Raw genomic sequence first — 9,828 nt, 5'->3', positions numbered from 1 at the left:
TGAGAATAGCCTCTGATTCTCAGATACAGGGATAGTGAACTATTTGGGATAATTCTCACGGCCACTGGTGAGCCAGTTTTGAATTGGATTTGGCCTTCATCAGACCAGTTACCAGCTTCTCCAACTGCATTATTGCCTGGTTATTTTAGAGCCAAGATGGTTAGCCTTCACATTCACTTCACACAACATACAGACACAGACACACACCACATGTATGCATACAGGAAAGGTATTGAGTCAGATGATACCTGAGGTCATGACCTAGGAAGTTTGAGGCAGGGATGTCTTCTCCATCAGTCAGGAACTTTTCTTAAAGTTGCCTCTTTCACAGAGAGTATTAGCGAAAGGCATTGCTCTGGTTTCTAAATATCCCATCTCACACACTACCTTACTTTGTATCACTTCTCACTTCAGCTCTTTCTTGTTTATACCATGTTGCAGTTAAATCCCAAATCTGACAGGTTTAGATTCATTTAGAAACATTTAGAGCCTTTTCTTTTTCTTTGTCGTGGTCGGAAAACGCTAATTTGTAACTTCATCAATTATCTCCTGGAGTTCAACAACACCTTGCACATCCTTCTTGTAACTGAAATGAAGTCGTTAAAATGCATTGTGCAAGTCTATGTATGCCTTGCACTGATCGCAGTTTCCTCTCTTGGGGTGAATCGAAGTCCTGGAGCGAATCCTTAAACCTCCTGGAAGGACTAGTGAAAGTCTGTCTTCCAGAAGAAAGGAGATAAAATTTCCCCCAGATATCTCTGGATGATTCTGTATGAAGAAAACCATTGCTTTTAAATCAATTAAGTGCTTTAGGAATAGGAAAGGAGCCGTCGTTTTGACATTTTTTAAATGTTTGACAGCTCCATTATCTCAAGACCTGGGGCCCACCTCCCAATCCCCATTTCACCTCTTTTGGGAAAGATATGAGTTTGAAACACCATAGCTTTCTCTCCTTCCTGAACTAAATACACTTTTCTTAAATTTTGAAGTCTCAAAACCACTAGCAAACCATCTTCCTTCCCATTCTCAGCAAATTTTCAGCGCCTAACCAGAGACCTACTTGAGATGTGTTATTAATAATAGTTACTATTTAATAACGAAAGGGAAAATTCCGGGGTGACCGCGCGTCTCCGAAGCGCGCTTCCGTCCCCCTCGCCCCGGCTCACTGTGGCCCTGCCAGGCCGCCGTAGCCGGCCTCGCGCATTCCCAGCGTGGCGAAGAGCTGCTGTCGGCGGGACTTCCGTGTTGGCGGGATTCTGAACGCTGCCATGGCTCAGACCGTGCAGAACGTTACATTGTCCCTCACTCTGCCCATCACGTGCCACATTTGCTTGGGGAAGGTAATGGGTACGGCTAGGAGACGGGGTTGAGGACCAATTGCCCGCGGGAGCGGAGCGAGGCCCGGTGCTGGGCGGGGATGGGGCGTGAGGCGCCGGGTGCCAGGGAAGGCTGACCTGCGAGCTCCTCCGCGGCGGGAGGCCGGTCCTGGAGGGCGTGGGGGCGACCGGGATCGGTGGGCTCCTCTGGCGCCTCTGCCCCGGGGCTGGGCGGCCTGCGGCGGCTTCAGCCGGCCTGCGAAGAGCGGTCAGTGTGTGGGCGCCGCAGCCTCCATCCTCTGCAGCCGGTGCGGCGTGCAGCGCCTGAGGCGGGTTCCCAGGAGCCTTGTCCGAGTTCCCTGGTCTCCTGAACCCCCCAGTGTGGTTGTTCGGGGACTAGGGGGACCACGATCCATTTTTAAAGTCCTTCCCTTTTCTCATCCTCGACTGGAGGATGGCTTTTGCCATGTGTTCCGATTTGAAAAGTCAGTGATGGGGATACTTGCCCCCTCTCCCTTCTTGCTGTTTAGAATGAGAAAGCGTGGTCTTAACTCGGAGGTAGGATCGGTCACTAGAGGCAAGAGGTGCTCATGGGTTTGTGAAACTACGTGGAGAAAGTAGTTTGGTATCAGAAGCGGAGTTTTGAATGTTCTCACGCATTCATTTTCCCCTTTCATTTCCGTTTGTGCCTCCGATTTAAAAAAAAAAAAAAAAAAAAGAGCGTGCCTTTACCGCGTGGTTCAAGAACGGAAAAGAACTGATGCAAGTCTTTCCCACCCGGGATTGCTTTTTGTATGGAGTGTGTCCGAGAATGTAGGCTGCAATTTACAGCCCAAGGCTTATCAGACGGGGGTGGGGGGGGGGCGCCAGCCAATGAGATCCCGGATTTTAGATGTTGGAGGTTCAGCATAGATTTCCCCATTCAATAAATAAAAGCAAGTTAGGATTGGAAGCAACTTCTAGCCTTACAGCGACAGCGACAGCGTCAGAGTGAAAGGCCAGTGAAATAGCACTGTACTGTGACAAAGAATGACTTGCTTGATCTCCATGGCAGGCAGAAGAACAGCTTCCACAGAAGCACTACTTGAGCTGGGCTGTTGGTGGATCCGATCTAGATTTTCTTTCACACTCATAGATTCCATTAGTGCCGTCTCTAAACATACTTTTAAAAAAATGACTCCTAGCTTATTGTTTATTAACCTTGCTCCAGGATAGAATTTTTTTTTAAATTGAATACAGTTCAGGCTTTCTCAATTATAATCTGTAATTGTTTCCTTGCTTCTCGGTTTCCACAGCTGAAAATGTGTTTAATTTTATCACCCCCCATTACCTTGTTAGAAGGATCTGTGTGGTCCTCAGTGGGGTGGAGATAGATTTTTGATTCCCCAGCAACATTTGGGAATGTGTAGGGAGTTTCTTTGATTGCTCTCCAGGGGTAAGCCAAGAGCATCTGATTGGTGGATTCCAGAGCTGCTGCTAGTTAAATCTCCTACCATATACAGCCCAAAATTCTTCAGTTCTGAAAACCCCATGAAGAGCCACCACCGTAACCAGTATATAATCCCTATTGGTGAGCCAAGCTAGCAGTGCTTCAAGTGCGGTGAAGCAGAACTTTAAACACAACTCCTCTCAAGTACATTTGCAGTTTGAAGAAGAGGGTTTGGTCATACAAGAGATAAAATGACATAATAGGAAAACTGAAGCCGAGTGTGCTGGCACAAGCCTTTAATCCCAGACTCAGAAGGCAGAGATGAGCAGGTCCCTGAGTTCAATGCCAGCCTGGTCTGCAGAGCTAGTTCCAGGACAGCCAGGGCTACACAAAAGTCCCCTGTGTTAAAAGGGATGGAAAGAAAGAGACTGTAGAGTTGATCTTTGTACCAAAGACCGCTCGTCCTCTGCATTCAGTGTGAAGAGCGCAGTGCTCTTTGCTTGTTGTTCTCTTCCTCCTCCTCAGCATCTTGGAAACATTATCTTATGGTGCCTCATACTTCAACATGCATCCCTGAGGAGTCTGCTGTGTAAAATGGCACTTAACTTTGCTGTTGTGATCCTGCCTTTTTAGTTTTTAAGAGAACCGTCTTATTGCTAGAGATCTCATTTGAGAGAAATTTCATCGTAAAGACTAATAATCTCTGCAAATTATGATTATTTTTTGTCTTAGAACTTTAAATCCTCTGCATGTTCGGGTATTTGATATGGTGGAATCTGGGTAAAGGAGCATGGGTAGACGAGAACTGAAGGAGTACTGAATTCGATGTATTTTACTACCTTGAGTATAGTCAAATAAAAGGACTTTTTAAGAGAGAAGGGGAGGCCATGGGGTGGGGTTGTTGTTTTTTTTAATATAAAGATTTATTTATCCTATGTGAGAACACTGTCGCACTCTCTTCAGACACACCAGAGGAAGCCATTGGATCCCATTACAGATGGTTATGAGCCACCATGTGGTTGAGGGGATTTGAACTCAGGATTTCTGGAAAGGTAGTCAGTGCTCTTAACTGCTGAGCCATCTCTCCAGTCCAATCGAACTTACTTTTAAGTTAGTGTTTATATTAGTTACTTTTTGTTGCTGTTTGACTGGCAGAGAGGAGGAGGAGGAGGAGGAGGAGGAGGAGGAGGAGGAGGAGGAGGAGGAGGAGAGAGAGAGAGAGAGAGAGAGAGAGAGAGAGAGAGAGAGAGAGACTATGTTGCTTTATGGTTCTAGAAGGAAAGTTCATAATGGTGGAAAAGGCGTGATAGCAGAGACTGCAGCGAAGGCAGAGAGAGAAAGTGAACTGGAGGTGAGGTGAGACATTCTCAAAGCCTCCTGGTGATGTACCTCCTCCAGTAAGGCTGCCTTCTTAAAGTTTTCTTCATCTTCCCAGTATACTGTGGCTATCCTGGTCCAAGTAGCCACATACCCAAGTTTATGGGGACATTTCTCATTCAAACCACATTCCGCTCCTTGTTTTCAATAGACTCATGGCCGTGCCTGGACACAAATGAGTTTACAGCAACTTTTAAAGTCCTAATGGCCTTTTGCTATCTCAATAGTGTTTCAAAAATATATCTAAAGTCTCTTCTGAGACTCAAGGTAATCTCTTAACTATGTAGTCTCTTTACAGACTCCTCTGTAAAATAATATTTAAAAAAAATACATGTTTCCAATGTAAGGTGAAATAGACTATACATTCCCATCTCAAAAGAGAGGAATGGGGCATAGTGAGGAAACACTGGACCAACACCCAGCAGTACACAAAGTCTTGTAGCTCTGTGTACAGTGTCTGAGAGTTTAGTACCAAGGGGCTTAGATGGCTCCCCTCTCCAGCTTTGCTGCCTGCAACATAAATCTCTCTTGGGCTGGTTCCTGTTGCAGCTCTCCTTGTCAGATGTCTTGTGGTTTGGATATCTTCAATATCGTGGGTTCTTCCTACACAATGATCTCTCAGCCTTTAGCCCTCTCAGCTTCCCTACTGTGTGTTGTCTGGCCTCAGTGTTCACGGAAACCATAGAGGAAGAGCTCCCTTACTCTTACATCTCTCTGTGCCTCCAGAGGCAGTAAGTACCACATAGAAGATACCACCGAGTTTGGCTGCCAACTTGGGATAGATGTTCAACCCCCTTAACCACATTAGCAGCAGCTTTTGTCTGTTGAAGCAGTTGCTTTCTAGGAGCAAGCCACCCCTTAGGCTTTCTCCCTTTTTATGTTGGAAGCCTAGCTAGTGGAGTCCTGCCTTCAGAGCTCTGTTCTTACTGTTCAGTGCAGAGTGGGAGGCAACTTCTTACTGATACTTTAACAGTTGCTGCCTCATTTTCAGCACAAGCCTTGGCTGTAACTTTTCCCTGTAAACTATCCGTTTTTAGAATTTCTTTGTGCCCACGTGTTCTTTTTATTGTAAAATTATGAATTATTAGTAATAACTATACCATAGACCTACTATTATGCCATCTTGAAATTTCCTCTGCCAAGGAGATCTCCTTTTTATTTAACTCTAGGCAAGTTCTTAGGGCATAGGAAGAAGGCAGGTCTAGTTTTGTCAGAACATCACAGTGATGCTCTCTAGTCTAGCTTCTGATAGTGGCCTTGTTCTCTGAAATCTCTCGAGCCAGCCCTCCACAGTCCACATTACCCTTGTCAGTGATGTCTTCTAGCCTTAGGAAGGTCTTTTAATGTCTGCTTATAGACACCCCATGTCTCCTGGTACCAATTTGTGTATTAGCTACTTTTTGCTGCTGTGCTAAAACACCATGACCAAAAGTGACCATGGGATGGACAAGTTTATTTTGGCTTATGGTTCTAGAGGGAGAGACCATCGTGGCAGCAGATGGCCAGATCAGGAAGCTGAGAGATCCCATACTCAACCATAAACAGGAAGCAAAGAGTCAGCCTCCAGTCATATTTCCTTTAGCGAGGCTCTACTTCTTAAAAGGTTCCATAATTTCTAACACAAAAGTTCCCCAAACACAGTGCCAGTAACCAGGGACAAAGTGTTTAATTATGTGAACCTACAAACCTTTCAAACCACCATAATATCCAAAGTAATAGATTTCGTATGTATTTCTTCATTTCCCACTGACTCTCTTCTCCCCACATAGTCCCTCCTGCTTTTGTGCCATGTGTGTATTCTATAAGCTCCCCTCCCTATTAAGGTCTTTCCCCCACTTTTCTTTGTCTCCTTTCTATTTTTATTACCTATACAGACATAAATTTGTCTAGATTACACATATGAAAGAACACAATTGGTATTTGATTCTTGCTTCTTTCTCCTAGCAAAATGATGTCCAGTTCCATCTATTTTGCTGCAAGATGCGACTTCATTTTTTTTTTAATTATAGCTGAGTAAGATGCTGTTTTGTATAAGTATCCTCTTTATCCATTTTCTTGTTAATGGACATCTGAGTTGGTCCCATACCTTAGCCATTATGAATATTGCAGCAGTGAATATGGAAGTGCAGGTATCTCTGTAGTGTGTACTTAGACTCCTGCTATGTACACCGGTGGTCTATCTGAATCGCAGGTATCTCTGTAGTGTGTACTTAGAATCCTGCTATGTACACCGGTGGTCTATCTGAATCGCAGGTATCTCTGTAGTGTGTACTTAGAATCCTGCTATGTACACCGGTGGTCTATCTGAATCACAGGTATCTCTGTAGTGTGTACTTAGAATCCTGCTGTGTACACCGGTGGTCTATCTGAATCACAGGTATCTCTGTAGTGTGTACTTAGACTCCTGCTGTGTACACCGATGGTCTATCTGAATCACAGGTATCTCTGTAGTGTGTACTTAGACTCCTGCTGTGTACACCGGTGGTCTATCTGAATCACAGGTATCTCTGTAGTGTGTACTTAGAATCCTGCTATGTACACCAGTGGTCTATCTGAATCACAGGTATCTCTGTAGTGTGTACTTAGACTCCTGCTATGTACACCGGTGGTCTATCTGAATCACAGGTAGGTCTCGTTTTTAGTTTTAAGAACTATCGTGTCAGTTCATTGGCCCATTGACTGATTGGATGAGTTGGCTTTTTTGCTGTGTAGTTTTCCCAATTCTTTATGTATTCTGGCTCTTAAAGCCTGGTCTGATGATAATTAGCAAAGATATTTTTCCTGTCTGTAACATCTCTTCACTCTTCACTCTCTGATTCTTTCCTTTGCTGTTCAGACTTATTTGCATTTGTGCCTATTTTTAAATATATTTCTTATATTTTTCTCCAGCATTTTCAAATTCTCATGTCCCTGATTGACTTTGAATTGATGTTGTTTACTAGAGTAGAGCATGGGTTTAGTATGATTCATCTACATGTGGATATCCAGTTTTCCCAGCACCAGGGGTGCTTTTGACACCATTGTTGAGATTAGATGGCTGATTAGAAGATGTGGCCTTGTCAGTGGGGGTGAACTTGGAAGTTTCAAAATCCCTTGTGTTCTTCACCATGATGTTTGTGGAGTAACCCTCTGAAACTCTAAGGAAGCCCTCAATTACATACTTTCGGTTGCCTTGGTTGTGGTGTTTCATCTGAGCGATAATATAGTAGTAACTTTTATAGTAACAGAAGTAGTAGTAGTAGTAGTAGTAGAGTAAGAACATGCGTTTTTAATCATTAAAATTATGTTGTCCTAGAGAATAATTACAAATAAGGTTATGTCACACATTAAGAAAGTAAAAGAAAATTAGGTGGGTACAACTGTCTGGGTCCTCTATTCTATGCCAGTGGTTTCCCTGTGTGTTTGTGCCAGTACCATATAGTTATTGTTACTATGGCTCTGTAGTCCAATTTGAAACGTCAGATATTATGATACTCTGTTCTTTCTGTTTAGGATTGCTTAAGTACTGAAGGTCTTTTGTGGTTTCAAGTGAATTTTAAGATTTAAAATTATGAGAACATTTGTGAGGGCTGTAGATAGGTGTGGCCTGATGCCCAGGGAGTCCAGAAGAAGGTATTAAATCCCCCCGAGGTGGAGTTAGAGCTGTGAGCTACTTGATGTGGGTGTTAGAAACTGAACCATGATCCTTTGCAAGATCTCTGTTTGCTCAACTGCTGAACCATCTCTGTAGCTCCAGAGTGTTAATTCTTAGTTCTGTGAAAAATGTTGATGTTGATATTTTGATGGGGATTGCATTGGATTTTTAGATTCCTTTCTATAATTTAGCCATTTTCAATGTTTTTCCTGACCATTAACATGGGCGATCCCATCATCTAGTAACTTGTGCAATTTATTTCATTTGTGTCTTCAAGTTCTTACTGTGACCTTTCACCTTCATGGTTAGATTTACCCTGAAGTATTTTCTTTTTGAAGCTACTGTGAAGAAGAGGATTTCTCCTGATTTCTTTCCAGTCAGAGTTCATTGTTAGTATACAGGAGTGCTACTGATTAGCAGGTGTTGATTTTTCGTCCTATTGCTGAGATGAGGCTGTTTATCAGAGCTAAGAATCTTCTGGTGGAGTCTATAAGGTCTTTTAAATCTGGGACCACATGATGTGCACACAGGGATGCTCTGAGCTGTGCTCTTCTTGAGGATCATCTCACTGCTCTAGCTGAGGCCTGTAAGCAGTATAGTAAGAGAGGACAGAGTGAGCACTTTTGTCTCCTTTGTGATTTTGGAGGAAATGTTTTCAGCTTTTCCTCAAATGTATTGCCTATAAATCTATGAATAGGCTTTTTTTTTAAGATTTATTTATTTTTCATATACAAGTACACTGTAGCTGTCTTCAGATACACCAGAAGAGGGCATCAGATCCCATTACAGATGGTTGTGAGCCACCATGTGGTTGCTGGGAATTGAACTCAGGACCTCTGGAAGAGCAGTCGGGGCTCTTAATCACTGAGCTGTCTCTCCAGCCCTATGAATAGGTTTATGATCTTGAAATATGTTTTTTTTTTATTCCTAGTTTGTCACTTTTATTGTGAAAGGATAGTGAACTTTGTCAAGGTTTTTTTTCATGGTTTTTTTTTTTTTTGATGTTATGTGTTTTTTTTTTTTAATCTTTAACTTAATTTCTTATTTATTGTATATATTGATCCAGCTTTGCCTCCCTAAGCTGAAATCAACTTGGTCATGATATATGATCTTCTTAATGTGTTTTTAGATTTTTTTCTAAATTTATATGTATGGATGTTTTGCTTGTTGTGTGCACCGTGTGTATAGCCGTGCCTACAGAGGTCTGGTTCTCTGGAACTGGACTTACAGACACATGTGATCCATCAAACTTCTATGGCTGTGGCCCTTTAATACAGTTCCTTGTGTTGTGGTGATCCCCAACTGTAAAATAATCTTTTGCTACTTTATAATTTGAAATTTGCTTTTGTAATTTTCTAATTTGGCTAAGAGGTTGTCTTAGAGGTGGTTCTCAAGAACCACCTTTTGTCTGATTTCACTTATTGTTCTTTAGTCTCCATTTCATTCATTTTTGCCATAGTCTTTATTATTTCTGGTTGCCTTGTTCTTAATTTTATGGTTCAATGTACATCATTATGTTATTTACTTAAGATCTCTTTTCCAGTGTGAGCACTCATTGCTGTAAACTTTGGTCTTAGGAAGTTTTATCATTGATTATATAACAAAAGTTCTGGGAAGTTGTGTTTTTAATTTTAATTTGCTTCCATAAAATTTTAAATATCCACACTTACTCCTTAGTGACCAACTGGTTATCAAAAATGTGTATTTCAGTCTCCCAAGTATTTGTGTAGTTTTAGCTTCTGTTGTCTATGATGTCTAGTTTTATTTCACTCTTAGCTGACGAAATTCAAAAGATCATTTCTATAGTTTCGCATTTAAATTTTTCTCTGTGATCTAGAATGTCTTGTATTTTAATGGTGGTTACATGAGCTAAGAAGACTATGTATTCTGTTTCTATTGGATGAAATATTCTTAGGTATTCATTCTACTTGGTTGATGACTTAGTGTAACTCTCTGAAGCATTTGTTCAATACAATCTGCATATATATGTATATGTGTATATATATGTACACACATGCGCGCGCGCGCACTATATCTTCTTGACTGGTTATTCCCTTTTGCTGTGCAGCACT

The 9,828-nt window shown here is 42.1% G+C and overlaps 1 protein-coding gene across 1 annotated transcript in view; it reads left to right on the top strand.

Annotated features, from left to right (window-relative positions):
- Positions 1 to 1,200: 1,200 nt before the first annotated feature.
- Obi1 (ORC ubiquitin ligase 1) overlaps positions 1,201 to 9,828 on the top strand; it is a 38,754-nt gene continuing 30,126 nt past the window's right edge. The window contains 1 exon segment of the mRNA NM_001108389.1: positions 1,201 to 1,340. Within this exon segment, the coding sequence (NP_001101859.1) occupies positions 1,269 to 1,340 (72 nt within the window). The 5' untranslated portion in view covers positions 1,201 to 1,268.

The sequence above is a fragment of the Rattus norvegicus genome, chromosome 15, assembly GCF_021556685.1.
Source record: "Rattus norvegicus strain SHRSP/BbbUtx chromosome 15, alternate assembly SHRSP_T2T, whole genome shotgun sequence".
NCBI classification, from domain to species: domain Eukaryota; kingdom Metazoa; phylum Chordata; class Mammalia; order Rodentia; family Muridae; genus Rattus; species Rattus norvegicus.
This window is presented reverse-complemented; position numbering and strand designations above follow the sequence as displayed.